General features: G+C 34.5%; 2 protein-coding genes and 1 long non-coding RNA gene across 9 annotated transcripts in view; 2 read left to right on the forward strand and 1 right to left on the reverse strand.

The window, feature by feature from the left end:
* Positions 1-24,011, forward strand: part of LOC123672218 — a 39,671-nt gene that overhangs the window by 5,255 nt on the left and 10,405 nt on the right. Inside the window, exons 6-9 of the mRNA XM_045606233.1 lie at positions 1,547-1,777; positions 3,457-3,533; positions 3,713-3,916; positions 13,429-13,621. Of these exons, the coding sequence (XP_045462189.1) occupies positions 1,547-1,777; positions 3,457-3,533; positions 3,713-3,916; positions 13,429-13,621 (705 nt within the window). The remainder of the gene's footprint in view (positions 1-1,546; positions 1,778-3,456; positions 3,534-3,712; positions 3,917-13,428; positions 13,622-24,011) is intronic.
* On the reverse strand, positions 4,699-21,914 carry LOC123672999 (zinc finger protein 567-like). 7 transcript variants are annotated; one of them, XM_045607377.1, is made up of 11 exons: positions 21,792-21,914; positions 19,307-19,617; positions 18,527-18,619; positions 16,089-16,271; positions 15,926-16,035; positions 13,658-13,806; positions 13,344-13,600; positions 10,795-11,001; positions 6,814-6,939; positions 5,388-5,476; positions 4,699-4,984 (listed from the first exon to the last, which is right to left on the reverse strand). In XM_045607377.1, the coding sequence occupies exons 2-11, from the start codon at positions 19,395-19,397 to the stop codon at positions 4,898-4,900; spliced, it is 1,392 nt and encodes a 463-aa protein (XP_045463333.1). In that variant the 5' UTR covers positions 19,398-19,617; positions 21,792-21,914; the 3' UTR covers positions 4,699-4,897. The 7 variants fall into 7 exon arrangements, with proteins under 7 accessions (XP_045463333.1, XP_045463332.1, XP_045463334.1 ...); XM_045607376.1 differs by lacking the exon at positions 21,792-21,914 and adding an exon at positions 20,174-20,214; XM_045607378.1 differs by lacking the exon at positions 21,792-21,914 and adding an exon at positions 19,885-20,139.
* On the forward strand, positions 20,408-23,562 carry LOC123673003. Its single transcript, XR_006746402.1, has 2 exons — positions 20,408-20,508; positions 23,320-23,562. It is a non-coding gene; the product is annotated as an uncharacterized LOC123673003 (long non-coding RNA).

Here is a 24,011-nt window from a genome sequence, read left to right on the forward strand (position 1 = left end):
CAATTCTCTGTCAATGGTTGTAGCACTAGGCTTTTTCGTGCTTCGCTCATAAAGTGGTCCCTACCATATAAAGGGTGTTTTTTTAGAGCTATAGAACTTTAAATTGCAATAAAACAACGATGGATAATTCGATTGACATTGAATTTTATTCATCAGCAATATTATCTTGTGGCATTACATTTTAAATATGATTTCTGGCATATGACCGCCACGGCTGGCTCGGATGTAGTCCAATCTGGATGTCTAATTTTCGATGACTTTTTCCAACATTTGTGGCCGTATATCGGCAATAACACGGCGAATGTTGTCTTCCAAATGGTCAAGGGTTTGTGGCTTATCCGCATAGACCAATGACTTTACATAGCCCCACAGAAAGTAGTCTAGCGGTGTTAAATCAAAAGATCTTGGAGGCCAATTCACAGGTCCAAAACGTGAAATTAGGCGGTCACCAAACGTGTCTTTCAATAAATCGATTGTGGCACGAGCTGTGTGACATGTTGCGCCGTCTTGTTGGAACCTTAGCTCCTAGACATCATGGTTGTTCAATTAAGGAATGGAAAAGTTAGTAATCATGGCTCTATACCGATCACTATTGGCTGAAACGTTCTGGTCATCATCGTTTTTGAAGAAGTACGGACCAATGATTCCACCAGCCCATAAAGCGCACCAAACAGTCAGTTTTTCTGGATGTAACGGTGTTTCGACATACACTTGAGCTTCATTCCAAATGCGGCAGTTTTGTTTGTTGACGTAGCCATTCAACCAGAAGTGCGCTTCATCGCTAAACAAAATAAAATGGACGTAGTGCGCGATACGTATTCCGCACAGAACCATTATTTTCGAAATAAAATTGCACTCTTTGCAAGCGTTGTTCAGGCGTAAGTCTATTCATGATGAATTGCCAAACCAAACTGAGAATAAATCACTAGACAGCTGTTAAATCGGTCGCCATCTTGAACAGTGATGCCAACTTAAAGTTGTATACCCCGAAAAGAAATACCCGTTATATCACCACCTTCATATCGAAATGAGGAGGAGATTTTACTACCGAAATATATTTTGACTAAACTTCTCAATGGCTTTTTTAGAATGAGTACATTCTATGGTCATAAGTATATGACCATAAAAGTTTCTCGTCTGGGTTTCAGGCTCGTTGTTGAATAGAGAGAATTTTGTTTTTATTTCGTTCGTAGAGAAAGTTACTTATTTGAAAGCTATTCATGCAAAGCTTATAACAAGCACTAACATATTGTGTAAACTGTGCTTTTACTGATGATCGTTCATAAAAAACAAGAATACTACAGTATTGCGCACTTGTGACTCACCTTTGTAGCCTTTCAAAAGTAGGTTTTCATTCCAAATAGCCAATATTGAAACTAATGAATGTGAAACTATATGCAATAATTGAACGGAGACAAAACAATCCTATTTCAAACCATTATACATATTTGTAGAAAAGAAAAACTTATTTTCTCCAATATTCTCTCATTTGACACAATCTGTTATTTTTATTACAGTTTCATAATTATAAATTCTTTATTTCCAGAAATCTACTTGGAATCAAGTACGAATAAGAGTAAAAAAATATGGATCGCCTATGCAAGAGGCAATCAGCATCTTTACGGAAATGGAGGGGAGGATATTGGGGGGACTCTTCTTTTTGGAGGGCCAATGTTGACCTTCAACGAACCAGATCGTAGCAAACATTTGAGCTCCAGTAGAGGAAGAAGGCCATTCAGTGAAAGTTTCCATAAATATTCGGTTTTGTGGGAGCCTGGTATGAAAAACATTCCATTAAAACAGTTGAATAATTTTCACTTACGATAGGTTTCATCAAACTTTGATAGACCGATCAACTAGTCTCATTGATTGAAACCAGTTTTAAATCTATGGAAGTGTCAAAAATGAAGTGAAATTGAACACAGAAATGATTTGTTAGATATTTTTCTTTCGGCATACGCAGTTGGTATGCTTACTAGTCGAATTTTCGGTTGGCGCAGATGCTGAGCGCAGTTTTTCGTCCGAATTTAGACTCCTTTCTAATTTGGTGGTGTCGAGATGCTATCAACTCGAACAGGGTTTAATTTCCTCAAATTAGATCTTATGATTGATGCCCAGACTTATGGGATTCGGAGTGATGACCATGAAGGCTGCTTCTATGAGTTTCTTCCGTTTTGATCTTTCTTTCTTTGATATTATTATTATTATGGAAGCTTCATCCTATTTGATCCTATTTTGGACTAGCCTGGATTTGTCTGTTTCCCCTAGTCGAGCTAGTTTTTGGTGCTCTTTGACTCTTGTGTACAGGGGGCGTTTGGTGTCTCCAATGTAAGTTCTGTCGCACTAAACTATCTAACATCATAGTATAAGGAAAGGATAGTAAGCCAGTGTAGTGCTTTTTTCGATTTTGTTGATGTTGAGCGCCATCTAGTTGTACTCACGTTTCACTCGAATTTTACTGTCAAAAATTGGTCCGTAAAGTGGAGCCCTCTGAAAAAATCGGTGTTATTTTGAAGAACTAAAATATTTGAAATAGAGTGGTCAAAAGATTTCCATATTTTGATATTTTTTCTGCTCTGTAATAAGCATTTAGGCCAGTGGCGTGTATTTGTGATAACTTAATAATAACATAAAAATTGTTGGCAATGTCATGTGACCCCTTTTCAACCACGCCACTGAATGAATTATCGTATTATTTCTGCGCCATCTATAGCTCATGATTCAGCGCTATCTATTATCGAGTTACTTATCCAAATCCAACTACAGTAGCGACCCCTGGTGACTATTTCCTTGCCGTTAAACGGCGGTTGGCTTACTATCCTTTCCTTATACTATGCTGACATATAGTCCATAATCAATTTATAGACAACAAATAGAAATGATTTGATCGAGCAAATCACCACGACAAAAGTTTTATGAAGCCCGCCATAAAAGTGATAACAAGATGCATCTTTAGTCATAAGTCTTTAGTCTGAAATACTGGTGTGTTCACTGATTAGGTTTTGTTTGAAATAATGCTGGCGACTCAGCTCGGTATGGGCCCCTTTTTCTTTTTCTTCCTCAAGATGGAGCTATACAAATAATTGACTTACAGTGACTCAATAAGCTACAGTGGCGACATGAGTGGTCTCGTTTTTGATTGGCTGCCGTTTTCTGAGCCTAAGTCGTGAACTTCTGATTATATGACCAGAAGGCAGAAACACCGATTGCCGAATCATTTTGCTTCTGTATCGAACGTAGATAAAGCTTCATGAAAAATGTTTGAGATTACAAAAAATTTTATTCCAAAATTGCCTCCAGCAAAATGCATTTCAAACCATTCTGGTTTTCTTTCTGTCGTCCCTTGTGAAGCCAAATTCTATCCGCTATCAATTCAATTTGGTAGAAGTTTATGTAGTACCATTAATTCCGAACTTTTTTTGAATTTATACTCAAATTTTTTTACTAATGTTTCAGATCAGATATTGCTTTATGTTGACGAGTTTCTCTATGGGGAAATCAAAAGAGACATTGCATCTCTTTTTAATGAAACTGTGAGTATTAATTAATTACTGCTCCAACAAAAAAATTCGTCTAACTTAAATAACAGATTTCATCAATTTTCTGTCAATTATTTACTCTTGACTAAGATGTCTAAAAACATCTTACTCTTGTCTGAAAACATCGTAATCTTGACATAGGTACCTACCTATAAATGTCTTTCATTTCACAGATGCACGTGGTGTTAGGTGTAGGAGTTGGTGGCCTAACAGACTTCCCTGATTACTACGTGAGTACCAACAATAAACGGAAACCTTGGAAAGAAACTGACAGACTGATAAACAAAAAATTTTTCAAAGCCAGAGATGACTGGTTACCAACATGGACGAACGACGGAAGCTCCCTTAAAGTAGAATATGTGAAGATATGGGCACTGTGATTACCTATTTGTTGTGAGATGATATTTTCATCTCAGCAGTGATTTTTGTAAAAACTCATAGAATGTATTTTTGTACAATTAATTTACTCATGTTCTCTAAGATAAGAAATATTAAAACAAATTCCTATGTTTTCAAACTACCGCTTTGGTGACGAAGTTGTCCTCGCATGAACGAGAATTCTACGAGAGAATCACTTCCATAATGGAGCTCCGGTATCGATAAATAATAAATAAAAGATTATAAGAAAGGGATTTGCAGAATCTGGACTAACAGCTGATTATATGAAAACGTGCTGCCATCGACGGTGAGTAGCGAAAGACCTTTTTCGCTCTTTTTGGACATCATCGGTATCAGTTTAACCCAACATCGAAGACAACCAAATTAAAAAATAAGCTAGTCGATTGGAGATCACCAGAAGCAATCAACGACATCTGTCATTCAAACTAGATATCAGCGTTTATTCTTTTTCTAACTCGTGGTTTGTCGTAAAAACTCACATTGAGTTTAATGTTTTTCACCGCTCAGAATCAGGAAAGCTTAGTAGCTAGCCTGCATCTTGAGTCAATAAATGAAATGCTATCCTTTTATATATTGCACAAAATACTATCGGAATAAACAATGGATTTTTTTCCCATCAAAGCATTTCCAATTATTAATGTTCATGTTCTTCTGCTTTGAGCAATACGATAATTTTTACCAAAGTAAATATGCTATTGGTTGACTCAATATTTGCAATCGTTGATTTTATAATATCATCCTTTACGAATAGAGAAAAAGATTTACGATACTTATTCCAATTTATTGATGATAACACATTCACTTTTTCAACCTTATCATTCGACCACAATAAAATTTGAACTATCACTAATTGAAACATCTACAGATAAGTAATAAAATAATTAAACAATAACATCGAACGCAGATAAATTCTTGAAGCGAACAAAGAAGAGAAATCTTAGTATCAAAACTTCACCAATTCAAAAACTCCATGGCATGAGGTAGTGCGGAGAATCGTCTTCTCCATTGGCTTGAAGTCCTTCAAGAGCCCTCATTGAAATGCAAGCCTACAAAGCAAATTGAATTTGTAAGAGTGAAATGGGAGTAATAACTTTCAAATCTCTTTCTATTGTCAATAAACAGTGAGGTGACCTAAATCTACAACCAGAACATTCACTATTTTTGTAGCCATTATAGAGAATCGAATAAATAGGGGGAATAAATAATACAGGTTGACAGGCCATTAGAATATTTTTTGAAAAATACTACATACTTAACCGTCTTTTTCAATTCTTTGAGAACAAACATATTATGAAGAGATTATAACAAAATAAGAGACAGCAAGTAAAAACATTTTCTTGAGTAGTGTCTACTTTTTCTCATCAGTGATAGTGAAGAAAGCATCAGTTCTTCTGATATCTCATATTGTAATACCAATCTTTATCTACGATTATTGTAAAAATCTATTACCTCCGAGTTGAAATTGTCCTCGTTTCCATTTTGTATGCAATGTGACGGAAGTCCTATTCCATTGTTTTGGTAGAAAGAATTAGGAGTCACTGAAATGAAGGTAATAATAATAATAAACAAGAAAGTAACATTTCTATAAGAAATTAAACAGAAAAAAAAAAGTTTTATAACACTCCTTCGAATGCCTTTCAACTCTCAAATCATTATAAGTGAAGAGTATAGTCCCCACATCTGCGAAGGTTTCCAAAACACCTGAGCATTCTTTCAATAATGTACTGAATCTCTTGAAGATCTTTTCAAAATGCAAGTGTCCAGAAGTGTATACAACTGAAGAACTAAAAATAATATTTACCTATGCGTCTCGCCTTTTAATTGAGATTCGAAGGAAACTGAAATAGGCAAGAATAGATGTCTATCCGCACTTATCAGAAAAAGAGCACTAACTCCTTTCATCGGCCCGGAACCTTTCTGTAGTATAGGCAAATGCACCTACAAGAAAGAGAAAAAAAAAACCTAAAGAGAAACACTGGCGGAATCTTCTTGGGTTGGATCGTTCGAAAAAGTTTCTTCGAAACTTTCATACTGCAAGATCTAAGAAGTATCTGAATCTTAGCGTGAATATGCAACAGTGACTTAATAAAGCACAGTGGCGACACGAGTGGTTTCGTTTTTGATTAGCTGAGCCTAAATATGGCGGCTATTTGTTTACATTTTCCGTTAAGATGATTTTTGGGATTTATTCAAAATGTAAGGCTCATTTTGTCAAGTCACTGTAGTAGATATTCTTCAGTTGAATCTATCACGCCCAATGATTTTAATTTTGACAAAGTGCAGTTCATTTCAGTCAATTATATTCTCAAGTTCTATGATTAAGCCCTCCATATTCACCATTTTTAGGCTCAATTTGAACGTATTGTCCCCATTGTGTTTTATCAAGTCACTGTTGAACATGCTACCGCACCTTTTTGGATTCCTGAAGCTACGGTTTCCTCGGACAGTCTCCGTCAACCGCCACGTTTCGGCGATTTTATCCAGCCAATCGTATTTGTTTGAATCGCATAGTTGGGCGGAGCTTCGCAATTGCTAGAATTGTGATTGGTTAGACAAAGTCGTCCAAACGGGACGGTCAACGGAGACTGTCCGGAGAAACCGTACCTTTATCGCTTCAGAAATAACTTCATGAGAAGAAGTCCAACAGAAAACGACGATTGCAGATTATGCGGAGAAGAGGAAGAAATTCCAGATCACCTGGTGACGGAATGTCTCACCATGACTAGACGTCGGCGTCGCAAAAAAAAAGCTTTGGACGAGAGAATTGAAGAAATGAGGAAGCAACCTCCTTGAGGCCATCCCAAATACTGGAGCTCATTTTTTTTTTTAAGAATTGAAAGTCATTTGATAAAAGAAATATGAAATCAAAACTTACGTTGATAATCATTTCGAAACTGTTCTTCAGTAATTATGTGACCCGATTGATCGAAAAATTCAATTTCTGCGTTTTCCATTTGGTTATGATCGTACATGTTCTTGTTGTTGACCAAATCAACGGAATCTGAAATTATAAGAAGTTTACTCAACTCAAACATAATTGGAGGTTAACTCGAATCGAACTATAGGTAAAGTCTGTTGGTTTGGTTAATTTGAAAAATTTTTAAGTGCTCTATCAATAATGAATCTTTGAGGTCCGTGAAAGTGAAAAGTTCGGAATTTTTTTTTGGAAATAGTTTTCCTCGTGCCATCTAAAGCGTTCATCGATTTTTTCGTTTCCCTCAATATCCAGGTTCAGTGCCCTGGTACCCATATTAAAGTTACTTTATTGCCTGATGCCCCTGGTCAGTTGCTTAATAGTTGATGATATTATGGCACTTCTATGTCAGCAGAGAACCCCGGCAACCTAAATGATTCAAGGACTTCAGCGTGGCCTGGCTAATGTGGATGCCTTTCTCTCACTATGAATAGAAAGATGAGAATTTCATAAAATTTGTAAATCTCGGTACTACATAGGCGTACAACTGGGGCAAAATACCCAGAAAGTTGGCAAAAAATTAAAATCAGTATCGAAGATTTTTTTTGTTCAGAATACGTGGTAAACCATCCTACGGATTAGATAATACCCTTATTTCAGCCACCGAACTTTTCAATGACTTGTCAGTCGGCTATTATTTTCACTGTATCAAAATATTTTATAAGCTGTAAACTTTAATTCATTGTGTACTCAACTTTTGAATAGTTAGTTTGTTATTATTTCGTAATAATTCTTGAAAACCAAAGATGGAAGCTTCAACCTCAGGTAAGTGACGATAATTTTACTATTTGAATGTTATAATATTCTTAAATATAGTAGGTCAATAAGGCATTTTTAAATAATATGTACAAGTGTTGAAATTTTTGCATGTCAGGCATATATTTTGGATTTTTTGTTGATACCGCTTTCATTTTATATTCAATCGAAAGCTTGAAGAGTCCTCTTTGAAATATACTTGTCTTTGTTTACCTTTTGTTATCTTTTAACTCAATAGGACATCAATTTTATGAGTAGTTTTGATACATAATGGTAATGCAACGTAACCCGCCCCGGACGGACTTCATATCTACATCTAGCTTGTTTATATTTATTTGTTCAATTCATTTGTATGTTGAGAAAGTTGTATGGAATAAAAAATTAAGTCTTATATACTAATAATAAGAATAATTAGCAGCCCAAAATATGGCCCGAAAAATATTTTAATTTAAGAAAGGTATCGATACCATGATTTAAAATATGTTTTCAATTGAAGGAACTGAGTGAAGTCTACAGTTGACGAACTAATAAGTGTCTTTTTCTTTCCTTTATAGGATCATGTCTTCTGCACTATTACCTATTGAACAGTTGAGTGAGGAAGCTCAGGAAGCACATAATGAGGATTTCAAAAAATACATATATCCAGAAAGTGTAGTAGATCCAAAAGAAATGAAGATATTTTCAACTTATTTTTGATCAGTAGCGATCCAGTAATTACAAGCAAAAGGAAAATGATTCATCATCAGAAGAAGAGGAGGAAGAACAAATTTATAATGATACCGATTCTGATTTCTAAATAATCAAAATTCAAAATATGTATCAAAGTTGTTTTTTTGTTTTTCATTGGAGAAAATTATTCATTAAAATTCTTAATTTTTAGTTGCCCCGAATTTTTTTCTGCCTGAAATCGAACCTCTACCCGTTGTTTTTTTACACTTTTATTTTTTAATGGGCTTCATTGTACCTTATAAATGAATAAATAAATCATTTCTCAATTTAAGAACAGTTTTCTGATTTTTTGCCAACATTCTGGGTATCTTGCCCCACTGTGCGCCGTTTTCTCCGAAATTCGAGGCTTTATTGTAAAAAAAAGCTGGTTTTACATTTATGATTCAAGTATTGTCCATCGCTGGCCACTACTTTCTCCCATCTTTCGGGCAGCCTACGAATCCGGCGTGAAAAAATTGGACATTTTTTGAAGCGATCCACGAATCGAATCGAATTTTCTACTTCTGCTTAAGACCGAAAGTGCTGATCATTCAGGCCGTGTGCCATTGAACGAAACAAGTGATAGTGGCGTACTCAACTTTTTTTTTCGGGTTATGGTTTTGAAGATTCAACACAAACCTATATTTTTTTCAATGGAACACCCTATATATCATTACTTCGTTGAATTCGTTATTTTTTTCCCTTCAAAATGATGCATGATACTATGTAGGTAGGATGTTCAGAAATGTTAAAAAACACTAAAACATCGAATAATGATGATTTTTTCGTTAATTGGCAATGGATTTCCCCTATAAAAAAAGAATCAATTGGATAATTTTCAATTGTGATTTTTATTTATAGTAGAGTAAGCAAACAAAGATAATCCACTCATCACTAACGTGAAAAACAAAACGTAGGTACCTACCTAATAGCAACAAATAAATAATACAAAAATTCATAAACATTGTATAAAATCTTACAGATTAAACTCTTCAAATTGCTGTCCATTTTCCCTAATACATATATTATACTACAGTAAAATACACAACAGTCCCGAAGAACTTCGTGCATCAACAGAGGCAGTTTTCCAGGATTTACAATATTTGATAATATTAAATGCACTCAGGCGTATTGAAATTTCTGTCAATTATGTATAAGACAAAATGGACAGCAATTTGAACAGTTTAATCTGTTAGATATCATGCAATGTTTATGAATTTTTGTATTATTTATTTGTTGCTATTATAGGTAGGTAGGTACCTACGTTTGGTTTTTCATGTTAGTGATGAGTGTATTATCTTTGTTTGCATACACTACTATGAATAAAAATCACAAATGAAAATTATCCAATTGATTCTTTTTTTATAGGGGAAATCCATTGCCAATTAACAAAAAAATCATCATTATTCGATGTTTTAGTGTTTTTTTAACATTTCTGAACATCCTACCTACATAGTATCATACATCATTTTGAAGGGAAAAAAATAACGAATTCAACGAAGTAATGATATATAGGGTGTTCCATTGAAAAAAATATAGGTTTGTGTTGAATCTTCAAAACCATAACCCGAAAAAAAAATTGAGTACGCCACTGGATTCTACGCAGAATTCTGATTTAGACGTAGTTTTTACCTCATTATTTCTAATAACTTCGGAGATAAAGAAGGTGTCCGAAAAGTATCAATTTCCAAAATCGCCCTGTATCTCTTGAACGGAAACAGTTATGCAAAATCTGATCAGACCAACTTGAGTTTCACGAAAAAGTAGGACAGGAACGTGAAAACCGCAAGGCTCTATCTTAAATAACAAGCGAGAAACCTGGCTGTCTCACCCAAAATGGGATGCACTGTACACCTAATAAATGAACCCTTTGCAATGTTAGGAATTGAATCAATGCAATATGTTAGGTACTGTACTGGCGATGATGCAACGTTGTCAGATGACCTTGAGGTAACTTATACAAATTACCCACCTATCACTTCATAAATGGCGGCATGGTAATGTAAAAATAAATGATCGGCAATATCTTGAAAATGGTAAATTTTTTCGAATGATTCCAAAAGCACTAATTAAGCAGTGCTGTAATAGGCATTATTTTATAATTTGGAAATTATGGGGCCGAGTGTGAAATTAGCATTGAAGAAAATAATTATCAATATCTTGAAAAAGATACTTTTTTCTATAATTTTTCCAAAAGCACTAATTGGACTAATTAAGAACTGATAGCTGGTATTGGAAGTAAAATTTCAATAGACGGTAACCAGTGAAGAAGATGGATGAACTATTACAATAAATGATAATACCAAATAGTGTTCCATTAAAGAAAAATGTATGCTACCTGTGGTGGTAGAGCTAATGCTTACTTGACCTATCACCAAATTATCTAATTGATTCTTTAAATTTTTTTTCACCACTTACTTTGTGGACCGGTTAGCGTAGAGGTGAAAACGAAACTATTATTTTCTCTACTAGTACATTCTTGCTTGTTGATAACTTCACCATTGGGGCCTGGACTCACAATGGACATGGACATACCATCTCGTCCACTCTGTTGAATAACGGTGGCAACCACAGGAATTTTTATTTGTACGGTGCTTCCAAAACTGCCCGTACCTTGTTTGTCTGCTAGAAAAAATATAGAGAAATGAAAATTTTAATTGTTTCTTCTATAGTCTAAATGAGTAAAACACCTTATAGTGGATTGTCTCTTTCACCCTGACCATCCCGTAGTGAAAAAGAGCGTATTGTTTCATTTGACACCAATATACCGAGTTTCTTTTTACATTTCAACTACAATTTTATTGGTCATAATATGAAACCATTATTTCAAATGTTAAAACGTGAATTTTACATATATCTGTTTACCTTATTTATCACCTTGCTTTGATTACTGATTTGATTTTGAATTACTACAATTACTGACTATGATTATTATATTAATTACATGAAGATACCATGTATCATTTGATTGTCCCTCCACACATTCACTGGATGCAATTAATATCTTACTGGTTTCTAAGCTTGTGTATTATTTCATAATCGCCATAGAATGATGTGTTAATGATAGGTGTATCTAGAAGTAGGTAGTAGGTACTATTTTTATCGATGTCTATTCAATCTGTCCCTATTCTGAAGATATATTGTGGAAATTTGATATTTATCATTCATTATTATTAATGTTAGTTTTCTTAGGATTGGGGACTGCATATTTTGTCATCGTTTTATTTTGCTCGATCTCCAATAGATATACAGGGTGTAAATGAATAGTTACGAAAAAAATTTGTGCATGATTCCTTGACAACAAATAGGGTGGGTCTGTCTGTGGGAATTTTTTTTTTTACCTCCCCTGCTTAGAACAGCCCCCTAAAGATGGTGCCTTAAAAGCAGTTTTAATTTTTTTTTCCTAAGAACCAAAAAACTGACAAGAATAAAATGTTCACAAATAAGGATAGAAAAAGCCACCCCTAAACCATGTTCCACAAGAAACTTCTTCCATAATCATATTTTACAATAAAAAAATCAATTTTGGATACCTTGATCCATTTTTAACAAATATGTTCTCTTATAATTTCTTGCTGAAATTCACGGTTTTAGAGAAAAATTTTAGCAAGAACAAGAGAACCTATTCGTTAAAAATGGATCAAGCTATCCAAAATTAATTTGTTCCATATCTACAAAGTACAAATAAAGCAATTACTTTTTCATTGAGATCTATCAGTGAGTATCTTCATTGCATTCAAAATCATAATTTTAAGTATGGCTTTTTATCATTCAGACTTCATTATGACTTCACTTCACCTTTTCCAATTGTAGATCAGAAAATATCAGCTCAACTTCATAAGAGGAAACATGTATTTCAGAATAGGAAAGTGAAATTCAGAACAGCAAAAATTTCAGAAAAGTTAATTCAATTTCAGAAAATCGAAATAGAAATTCAGATTTGGAAGATTTGGAACTCAAAAAAACAAAGTTGTAATTTAGAATAGTGAATTTGTGAAGTGTATTTCGGAAGTTATCACTTAGATAATGTAATATGTAATTCAGAACAATGCCGAATATGAGGTACTAGTACAATTTACAACACAGGTATTACATAGATATGGCTACCGGGGATTGTGGTATTGAAGGAAATGAAAAAGCCTATGAACTTGCGAAAGGAACATAAATATCCTGATGAGCCTTTTTGTGGCCCTTGAAAAGACCAATATAAGGCAGCGGTCCAACAATGGGAGTAGGGCAATAGAAAAACACCCTGGAGGATCGCTCCTGGTTTTGCTCAGGCAAAGAAATTTGTGCTACTTTCACTGACCTATAACAGGAAACTCTTGAAGCTACCTTGAGCTGAGCTTCGGGTAATGGTGGAACTGCAGACAAGACACTGTCGATGCAAATACCTTTTCTACCGCATGGATAAGGCAGCAGATGAGATTTGCAGGCTCTGTGAGAAAGAGGTAGAAACAGCCGAACACATAGTATGCAAGAGTCCATGCTGGCTGGCTTAAGAACCATTCATATGGGAAAGTCAGTCCTGGATACCCACAGTGTAACAGCCAAGGCTCCTTAGGATATCGTCGGTTTGATTAACCTTAGTCCTTAGGTTTGTATGATTATGTAGGATTGAAACCAAAAGATCAATTTAGTGGCAGTTTCCGGAAGGCTAACAGAGCCTTGACGATCCCGATTCAGTAATAATATAAATGGCTCTTCATTTTTAATAATTCCGAATTAGAATTCTGAATTACAATTTTCTATTTTTTTAACTCCAAATTATCAAACCCCAATTCATATTTTCTGAAATGAATGTTTCATTTTCTAAATTACATTATGAAATACAAACAGCCGTTTTTGAATATAAAGTCCTAGTTCTGAATTACAATTTTATCACCTGAAATTCAATTTACATTTTACGCTTTCTGAATTCTCATTGGAAAATGTGTAGAATCAGACTATACATTTTGATACATTACCATTCTCCGATTCATTAGGATTATTATTCGAATTCTCATCCGGATTCACTTTGGGGATGATGGAAATCTGACCGTGCTTCTTCAGGTCGTCGGCAGTGGCCGGTATCAGCATCTGCTTGTCTCCAGCAGGCAGAACCCTGACGAGCACTGGTATGCCAGTCAGAGGTCTCAGCAGGGCGAACGGCGTTTGATTGGACTGCATTGCCAGTCGCATGGCGTCGGTTCTGATGGGATCCACGATTATCGCGTTGGAGTACCTGCATTGGGAGAAATGTTAGGTTATGAGTAAACTCGAAACACCGATTTCATCTCACTTCATTCTTTCTGGTTGTGACGCAGGGTTGATCAAGTTCTGATTCAGGCCGTGCTGATGTTGTTCGTGGTTGCGCAGTCCGATGCGTTTGGTGAAATCTTGGCCGCAGATTCTGCAGACGTACTTTGGTTTGTCGGCGCGTTGGTGAGCCTAGAAACATATTTTCAATTAAAAATTTTCTTTCTGACATTTTAGATATCCATCGTTTTGAATCTCGAAGAGTGGTGCAATTTTTTGAAGCAGCAAATCAATGAATGAAATCTGGAAACTGACATGCACACAAACTGTTGAAAAAATCAACTTCCAAATTTTGAATTCTTCAAAAAAATAATCACTTCTCGATTACAAATACGAGAAAAGGTTTCAATGTGTTCTATCTCGATTCTTCTATAGATCTCTGTGAGACCTCTCAGAAGCTTAAAGTTTGTATGAATAAGGTAATATTGAATAATTAATATAACTAATTTATCTGATATATATAAAGTCAAATACAATATCAAACAAAATCAAAAGGTTATAAATATACAGATATGGAGGGAAACTAACGCATATAATTTTTAAAGACCAATGTATTGATCGTCATAGCATTTCACTTTCTTCTAGACTACTATTCCTTTTACTTCCAAATGGTTTTCATCCATTTGATTTCATGTTTGTTACGCATTTAGATTTCTCGAGGTCAAGGCAAACATTCTTCACGAATTCATGGTTCAGTGGAATTCGTCATTATTCATCGTATATATGATATGTTATTTACACCATGCGTCCGCCAAGTCTATCCCCACATCTAGAATCTAATCTGTTGGATTATGGATTTTGAGAGAGATTTATTGTGCAATTTGCATATGGTCTACCTTCCTTTGAGTAAGATCAATGTCAATTAAAAGGTCACATTCAAGAAGAAAGCAAGGTCGCCTTGATTCATTTCTACGTACTTTATGAACGTTCCTACAGCTACTCTGAGCAGTTCTCGAGTTATTTGCCATTTCTTGAAAAAAAAAATTTATTGAAGACCTATGACAAACTTTGTTTTGGCACATTTTCGGTCTCGATTTTTGGGAGAATTAATGGCACTGCAAGGCCAACTGGCGAAAATGTCGATGAAATTATGAACATTAGGTTGCCCAAGAGCTAAAGATTGCATTAAAAATCGTTTGGAAAGATTTGCATAAGACTGGTCTCGAGAATGAGCTCGATGTATTGGTACCACTAAGATGTCTGAAAACCTGGTGTATGGACTGATTAGCTTTTGTTATGCCAATTTTGAGAATATTAGTTAAGCTTCTGATTGGCTAGGATCGGGTTTTAATTGATGTATCCTGTCAAAATCAAAGGAAAAAAGATCGAAATGAAAAGTATGACATTGCGGCGCCGCCAGGAAATAAAACTAATAATTTCAATTTGGTCGAATGACATTCCATTCAAAAATTGAGGAGTGCATACACCATGTTTTTAGACATCTTAGGTACCACACAAGTTAACGTAAAAAAACCTCACGGACTGAATCTCTGCTGAACCCCAACAAAATCGACCCATTTTTGTAGCAGTTGGTGATTGGTGTATGACAACGTCAAGCGAAAACGGTTATGGTCGCAACTCGATGAGTCAGTGGAAACGGTGACCAAGCTAGGATTGGCGGTCAGAAAAGGTTCTGCTATATTTTTGGTGGGATTGGCAGGGCATTATCTACTATGAGCTGCTCATCTACAGCACAACAGTCAACTCAGAACTGAACTGTCACCAATTGGACCGTCTGAAAAAAGCCATCGCCCAAAAGCGGTCAGCTACGGCCGATGGGAGAGGAATTGGATTCTATTGACAACGCTAGGCCACACACTCGCCAGAAGCTCCGGGAGCTTGGTTGCAAAATTAGGCAGAACCATAAAAATGAGAGTCACCTTTTAACAAAACTTCCTAGTCATATAATTAAAATCTCAATGTATTGAGATTCTAATTATATGACTAGGAAGTTTTGTTAAAAGGTGACTGTCATTTTTATGGTTCTGCCTAATTTTACATTGTTAGGTTCAGATTAATTTTCCCTGAAGATGGCCATGTAAATGACCGAAAGCTAGGCCAAGTTTAATAAAGAACTTAATAAGATCCTTAAGTGACTTTATACCTAATACATTATTCATTTGATCTTGTTACAAAGTCGATAATTCTTTTCTTGAAACATATACGTTTATTAACTATGGGAAATTTAAGGATTCTATTGATTCCTCAGAACATGGTTGTATAATCAATGTAATAAATTATTGAGAATTACCTTAAGTTTATGACACATCAAATTTGACATTTGGTTGAATCCCTTTTCGCAAATATCACATTTATAAGGTCTCTCGTTGGTGTGGGTGAATATGTGGTTTCTCAAATTTCCTGTAACATCGGGAAGTTAAATTTAACTTCATTTACCGCAGAATGCCTCTTACCTTTCTGATGGAAAGCCTTGTTGCACAAGTGACATCTGTGGGGTTTCAAGCCGGTATGTGTTTTTCTGTGAGAGATTAAGGTGGACACACGATTAAAAGTTTTTTGACAGACTCCGCATATAAATGGACGCTCTGCAGAGTGGATGGCTCGATGTTGAGACAAGGTGGACATTTGGCGGAAAGCTGGAAGTGTGGATCAGGGTGAAGGGATTGGAATTATAGAGGGGAACGGATACAAATATGTTAAATTCGATTTAATTCAATCAGCCAATTAAATGAAGCTGAAATAAAAGCAACTTTTTATTTACTGTCATGAACAATTAATTAAAACACAAAAATCAATCTGCTTTGTTATATCGGATCCTAATGAAATGGGTAAGAATAACAGGGTTTTATTAGTCTGGGTTCCCAGCCACTCGGTAATCAGAGGGAATGAGGAGGCCAACATACTTGCCAAAAAAGGAGCACAAACTCCTTTCGTCGGCCCGAAACCTTTCTGTAGTGTAGACACCTACAAAAAAAGAGTTTCAGGAAAAGGAGGAAACCGAAAGATAAAAACTCTGGCGGAATCTTCCTGGTTTGGAACACTCCAAAATGTTTCTTCGAAACTTTAACTCTACAAGATCCAAGAAGTATTTGGATCTTAGTAGGAATATGCTACATCTCCTCACTGGATTCCTCACAGGGTATTGCCACCTTAAGGAACACCTCATGAGAATGGGTCTAACAGAAAACGACGAGTGCAGAATCTGTGGGGAGGAGGAGGAAACTCCGGATCACCTGGTGACGGAATGCCTTGCCATCGCTAAACCTGCCTTGGGCACGAAACTTATAGAAGTGAGGAATTAGCCTTCTTGAAGCCATCCCAGATATTGGAGTTCATCAGAACTCTGGAACTGGAAGGCAAGTTGTAGATCAAGTTATGGAGAGAATAGCTCTGATGGGTGGCACAATAGACCATTAGTTCGCATTGAAACAAAACCTCCTTAATTAAATCTAAATCTATATCGGACCATAAAAACGTAAATTTAAGGGCTATGTTAGGCTCGCAAGACAAAATTTTGCAAAAAACTTGAAATAGTTCTTCTACCGGATAATTTTTTTAAGTTCAATCAGTCAAAAAGGTCGAAAAGGAAACATAATGTTTCTAATAAAAGGTTTTTGTTTAGAGGGGGAAGTTCAATCATGCCAGAACCCATTTGATTCCACCTTGTGGAGGGTACTGTGGTCAACTTTGAAATTTCAAATAGGAACCCTTATTTTTATTCTTCTTCTTCCGAATGCTTGACAAATTGCATGTTTTCTTAGTTTCTCATTCAATATGGAGGTTATCACTCCAATGTTTGCAGGGTCTTTCGGTGCTCCTGAGTCAAATCATATATCTGCCTTTCTTTTTTCTTTCCAGCCTGTTCTCATCCATGCGGTTGATATGTTCATTCCATTCCTCATTCCTCTTTAGCACCCTATCATTGATGTTATCGACCCCGCATGATCTTCTGATGTTGTCGTTCTTTAACATGGTCCATTAATGATTTCCCAGCTATCTTTCGCAGTACACTCATTTTGGTTTATATCCAGTTGACTTATGTTGACTTATATATCTTAGTTTTTACTCCTGTACCTATATGCTTATTGGTTCGAATGATATCGTCGAGACATCCGGCTGTTCATGTTGCCCTCGTGGTTTGTCTTCTTACCTCTGCTTCGACATCCCCAAACCCAGATATCTCCACGCAGAGGTATATGGATCTCTTGCTGGATTATGTGACCGGTAATTTCCAGCTGGCATCTGAGTAGTTTTATAACGTGGTCATGCATTTTGTCTTGATATAACCATCTGAAATTTCCTCGTTGTTAGGTTGAACTGATGCAATAGTCTTCATCTTCGTCTTCCGCTATTACTATTCATTACTATTACTATACATCATAGGCGGAGCACAGTATTTTAATTTCTCTATTTCCAAATTTATACCATTCTCAACCTCATGATATTGAATAACAAATTGCTGAGGGATTCACTTTATCGCATTTCACTTTTGACATTTATTTCCTCAGTTGGCCATTTATCTCAACTTTCATTTGAATAAAGTATATTCAAAATTACTTGAAGGAGGCTTATAGTATTTTTCTAATATACAAGGCGATCAAATCAATTTCTCCATTTACTTTCAAAGTTGGTAATGATACGTTCGAGTTCTGAAGAAAATTATCCGCATATTTGGAAAGATTGGAAGAACTATACCTACCACCCTGTGTATCGATGTAAAAATGTATTGTGCTATTACACTGCTCATCAATGATTAGATAGCGGCTTAGCTGCTACAGTGCTACCTGCTAAATAGGTAACATAATGATCTTGATCTAAGTATGTCCGATAGGACAAAAAAATTATGGAAAAACGTGTACTTATAACTATCACAAATCATGATGTTCCTCACCTTTTCCACAAGTGTTGCACTGGAATTTTCTTTCATCTGTATGCGTCGGTAGATGGCGCATAAGAGTATATTGGTGACCAAACTCTTTACCACCTGTAAACAGATAGAGTGATACGTTCTTTCATGAAGTTTATCAAATTTCAAACAAGTACTCAAAAAATATAACTGATGCATGAAATACAATAAACGTCAACGACGTACGAAATTTGAAATCTTTCTATCAACAAACCCACGTGATGGAGCAAAAAGACTGGGGGTGGCAATCCAAATGGAATGCTTCTAAATCAAACTCCTCAAACTGCTAAATCGATTACTATGAAGCTGATGCAACGACTTGAATAGCTGAATTCAACTCGACTGATTCAGTATTTTTACTGAAACAGAATTTGCGATGTTTTTACACTATTCTACAGAATGATTAATTATTTCCTTCTATCTGGAAAAAGTATCCAATTCTTAAGATTATTCAATAGAAAGCAAATTGTGAAATTAAAAAAAAGCGTCAACTTCTTCAGGGTCGAACCTGTAGCCGCGATATTGATCATACAACGTGTTGCCTAAGGGCTAATCAGGTATAATAAATTTGGTTTTGATGCTGATGATATCGTTCAACAGGATGGATCTACGTGGCTCGAAACGCACGCAACAATAAGAATATAGAGATATCTATTCTTATTTTATATTGAAAAGTACTTCAGAACATATATCCTGACAAAGAGCTACAACAACCTGAACATGCATCCACCTCCAATGTTCTACATATATACAATATTAACTTACATATACCACACGACCAAATTTTCACATGTTTTCCATCCAAAATTTTGTATTTCACTGAATGAATTTTTATAACCTCTGGCTTACAGTACATCTTCGCCGTTTCAGGCTTACAAAAGCTGCCCGCAAAACCATTTTCGTTCAAGAGTCCTCCGAAATCAGAACCTCCAAATGATTCAGGAAACACTAGGGAAGTACTATCGTCAGAATTCTCTTGAAGGGTCGAAAATGAACTTGAAGCACTCGCCCGAAACTGATCAAGTTGAGAAAACAGAAGTGATTCGTCATCCTTAACCTCTTCGGTTTTAATGCTACTGAAAGATCAAATTAAGAAACTTCATTAAAAATCTATATTATGTCAAAAATTTATACGAGTATAATTACCCCACAGATAAGTTATCTTCATTAATTGATTGCGCGAAATCTAAATCAGATATCACAAAACTTTGATCCAAATTCATATCTCTGAATGAATCCCAACAAAAATAATTATTCGCTAATTTATGTATGACTTTTCAAAACAGTAATGGATACCACAAAAAAGGTATATTGATAATTATGAAATAATTTCACTCACTAACATAAAGACTTTCCATTTTCACGTTAAAAATTCAATTTATTCCATTAATTCCTTCAGAAAAATTTTAAAATGTTACTAATGACACCTTTCATCACTACCTTCACATTTTTTCAAATTTCTACAACCGCATTTTGTTTATAAGAAAAATTTGAATATTTTTCAATTTTCATTCAATAAAGTCTAAGCAAGCAATGGCTCCGTAGAAATTATCAACATCCAACAATTCTGTGAATATATTCAAACAACTATTATTATTATCATTATATAGATCAAGAATAAGTTCTGCTTACATATTTTCTTTCACTGGAGTAAACATTTCAATAAACTTTACGGAATTAAAAGGAAGAAACCAATTTCTAACTTCGAAAATGAAGGTAGTTCAATAACACAGAGTATTATTCGGATACAAAAAGCATAGAATGTATCTATCCATCTTGTGCGGATATCAAGTACCACAGACTTGAGTATCTATTCTATACCTATGAGTCAAAGTTGCCGAGAACTCAAAAATTGAAATTAATGAATTGTACTCTGTGTCCAAATGTCATAGGTAGTACAGTAGTAATAACACAAGTGATTGAATTTCCTGATAAACATTCTTCTTAACCATCGTCAGAAGAAAAAGGTAAGAGCATTAGGGCTAATTGATAAACAAAAATATGTCTCATCGTAGGTTTATAAAAAAAAAACTGACAAAAATATACTGATTCAGTAATGACAACGGCTATTCAACTTGTAAACTATCTGAATTGCTACAGTTTAGAATAAATCTTTCGAAAACGCCACAAATGTTGAGTCTCTCCATAACTGAGTGTTTAATGAAGGGTTCTCTGTACTCTGTCATTTTATAGATGTATGTTATTTTAGAAGTAGCATCAACACAGTTTCTCTTTAGGTTTTCTTCTTGGAAAACATTTTGAGTCATTTGCAAGAATCGAGAAGTGTCTTCTTTCATAATGACTAGAGTTGTGTACAAAGCAGTCGCCGCTATCAGAGAAGTCTCCACATAAGAAAATTTTGGAAACGTTGACAAACAATCGCACACAAAGTAACTTCCATGATATATATGCTGAAAATTAGAGTTGAGAATACCATAAATATGGATATAAGTTGAAGAAACCATACCTTATTTGACATGAGTTTCAATTTTCTCAAAAAATGTTCTAAGTATATCGATGGATCGGGAATTTGTATTACAAATTTGGTAAACAACAGAATTTTCCTTTCCATTGTAAGTATAGCCTCCACTGTAAACCTTTCACTAGTCCGATTCACCCATCTCAAAAACTAAAAGTATTAACATATAATTTCCAATAGGCAGATACCTACCTACTTTCTAAAAATAATACAAATTTCTAGACATGTTAGAAAGTCATATGTTATATTACCTTCAATATCGAATTAGGTGATATATGAATATTGTTGTCACAGTATTTATGAACAAGCCATAATGATGTTATGGCCAACAATATGCCTTCTTTAGGTTCAGTACAGATTGGCAAAGAATAATCCATCAATTTTACTGACATATAAAACTCATTATCGGGAAGTTTGAAATATTGCTAGAAAAAGAATTGGATTTCATTTTGGAATCTATAATATCATTTTTGATCTAAGATTATAGAATTTTTGATAGTGGTTGATCAATTACCAACTAGTTATGTTATTATATAACGCTAAAGCAACTTTCAACATCGAGCCCGGGTAGCTCAGTCGGTAGAGCATTGGACTTTTAATCCAAGGGTCCAGGGTTCAAGTCCCTGCTCGGGCGAAACTTTTGCTGGATTTTTGGATATTCGAATTATTTCGCTAGAAATAGCCAAATTGGTAGATCGTGTACACATATATATTTAGCTTGCAAACTGGACATTTTAACGAAAGCATTGTTTGCGAATGAAACACATTTACCTGCATTTTGAGTAAGATATTAACTGTGACAAATCTTGATGTAGGCGTGTAGACGGTTGATCCTAAGAAATCTCTTTTCAGAACATATATTTTCTCATTTTCCAGAAGAAATCTTATGTAATCCTAGAATACGAGCATATTATACTAAATACTTATTACTTAGTATTCAATAGATTTGCGTTCTGTACTAGTTCTTTAAGTCTTACTTTTTGATAACCCTCCTTGTAGAGTTGTTCTTCCAGTGGAATTGCTTCATCATCTATAATGATAAATTGAGTTGTGGTCGTCAAAAAATGTATTCAATAAATATTATTATGTTATGAGTTAAAAGTTTTTTACATCAACAAGAAAATTAAAAGCTATTAGGGCTTCTTACATCTAATATCTATTTCTCTATTTAGTATAGTAAAAAAGTTGTTAGAAATTTAAATGAGCCCAGAATAAATTTTTCAACCCTGGTTGAACAAGTGTCAAATCTTCCTAAAAAATGAGTACAAAATTTATTCTTAAATAAAAAATCTAAATTTGAGAGCAATGGGAGCGTTTATTTCAAAATGAAGATTCACAGAGTGATTCAATTTCTTTGAAGGTAAACTTTAAAGGCATTACTCTTTAACTCGCTCCAAAACAGAGATACTGATACACCGTATTCCTCCAGCTTCAGGCAAGCCAACAGTGTGCCATTTTTAAAATAAGTTTTCACAATTCAAATACAATTATGCGAAATGTATTCATAGGTGTTGTTGTTACTCGCAAAAAAAATTTTATAACGTAACGTAAAAAGAGCAAATGAATCTTCAATACTATTCTTTAATTAGGAAGTTGTTGTTAGCAATTTAGAATATAGATATCTTAAAAATAACACTATTTATTCACCATAGATTTATAGATAGATAGATAGATATGTTTATTCTTATATATGTAGTCAATTGTAAATAGTATTATTATGGAGTGAAAAAGATATTAGTTCGTGTTTTTAAGTATTTCCCTGGAAGTTGCATAAATAAACTAAAGTATCTTTAGTTGAATCATATCGAATTTCTCGATAAGTACCTACCTACATATACTTACTTAGTTCTACAGTAAACATTTCACTAATTTGAAGATTGCTGATAATTTTGCTTACCTATGATGAATCTCCCATTCAATTTATATACTAGACTGGTTTTTCGTGGAGGAATTTCGATTTTTTCTGTGGAATATTTAGGAAAATCATTTTTTTTCAATTCTTCTTTGATTTTTTTTGTTGGTATGTTTGGGGCCAAATCTCGTAGAGCAAGTCCAGCTTTAGGTCTCTTTTCTGCCATTATACGATAAATCTGAAATGAATATCGAAATAATTGTTTAATATCATAAAAATAACTTTCTTTCTTTTCTGATCATTAGCAAAGTACATAGTTATAGGTACCTATTCAGCATTTCGAATCAATTCATTAAGATTGGTAGGTTAAAATGAGAAAAAATCTTACAATTTCGAGTATGTGGCGATTTTCCACAAAATGTTATACTAAATTATTTTAAAATCCAGAAAAAACTCCTCCATCAATACTAACATAGTGGAACAACAAAGATGGTTGTTATTCTCAGCAAAACAGGAATTAAGAGGGGATAGAAGTGGAGGTGGAGAACATTTCAAGACGAGAAATGTTTACATCAATAAGTGATGATTTTTTTATTCTAACAAAAAATTGAAAATTTTTTCAAGTAATGATTAATTAAATATGAAGTAAATAATTATAATTAGGGACCTACAATAAAAAATAATTTATGATTTTTGTTGATAAAAATCCTTTTTAGAGGAATAGTTAAAGTGAATCCTACAAATGAATATTATTCACTGAAAATTCATTAGAACTCTATCAACAAAGTTGAGGATAGATCATGCCTAATCTCTGGGTGAGTATAAAGGACAGCTGTATACCAAACTAGCAACAAAAAACAATATTTGCAAGCCAGCTTCGATTGACACGAAATCATACCAGAAAATAAATTTTATAAATTTAATCAAAGGATTTAATAGAGACACAAGAAAATCTCACTGCTACCCCGGAAAAAAAATACTTGATAAGAACACGTCGAACGAATTTGAAATTTCTTCCAGAAATTCATTTCCCCTTCGTCTTTCTTTGAAATCTTCTAACCAACGTTTTTCGTGAATCACCACGTTTCATGAAATAGGTATATTGGAAAAAATTGGACCTTTCAGGCATGTATATAATT

The sequence above is a fragment of the Harmonia axyridis genome, chromosome 2, assembly GCF_914767665.1.
Source record: "Harmonia axyridis chromosome 2, icHarAxyr1.1, whole genome shotgun sequence".
Classification (NCBI taxonomy): Eukaryota; Metazoa; Arthropoda; class Insecta; order Coleoptera; family Coccinellidae; genus Harmonia; species Harmonia axyridis.

Coding starts and splice junctions, on each gene's coding strand:
- LOC123672999 (XM_045607373.1), bottom strand. CDS start 19,764: ATGAATTTGGATCAAAGTTTTGTGATATCTGATTTAGATTTCGCGCAA. Junction 18,620..19,306: donor AATTTGGTCGTGTGGTATAT/GTAAGTTAATAT, acceptor ATCTGTTTACAG/GTGGTAAAGAGTTTGGTCAC. Junction 13,807..15,925: donor TGATGTGTCATAAACTTAAG/GTAATTCTCAAT, acceptor ATATGTTTCTAG/GCTCACCAACGCGCCGACAA.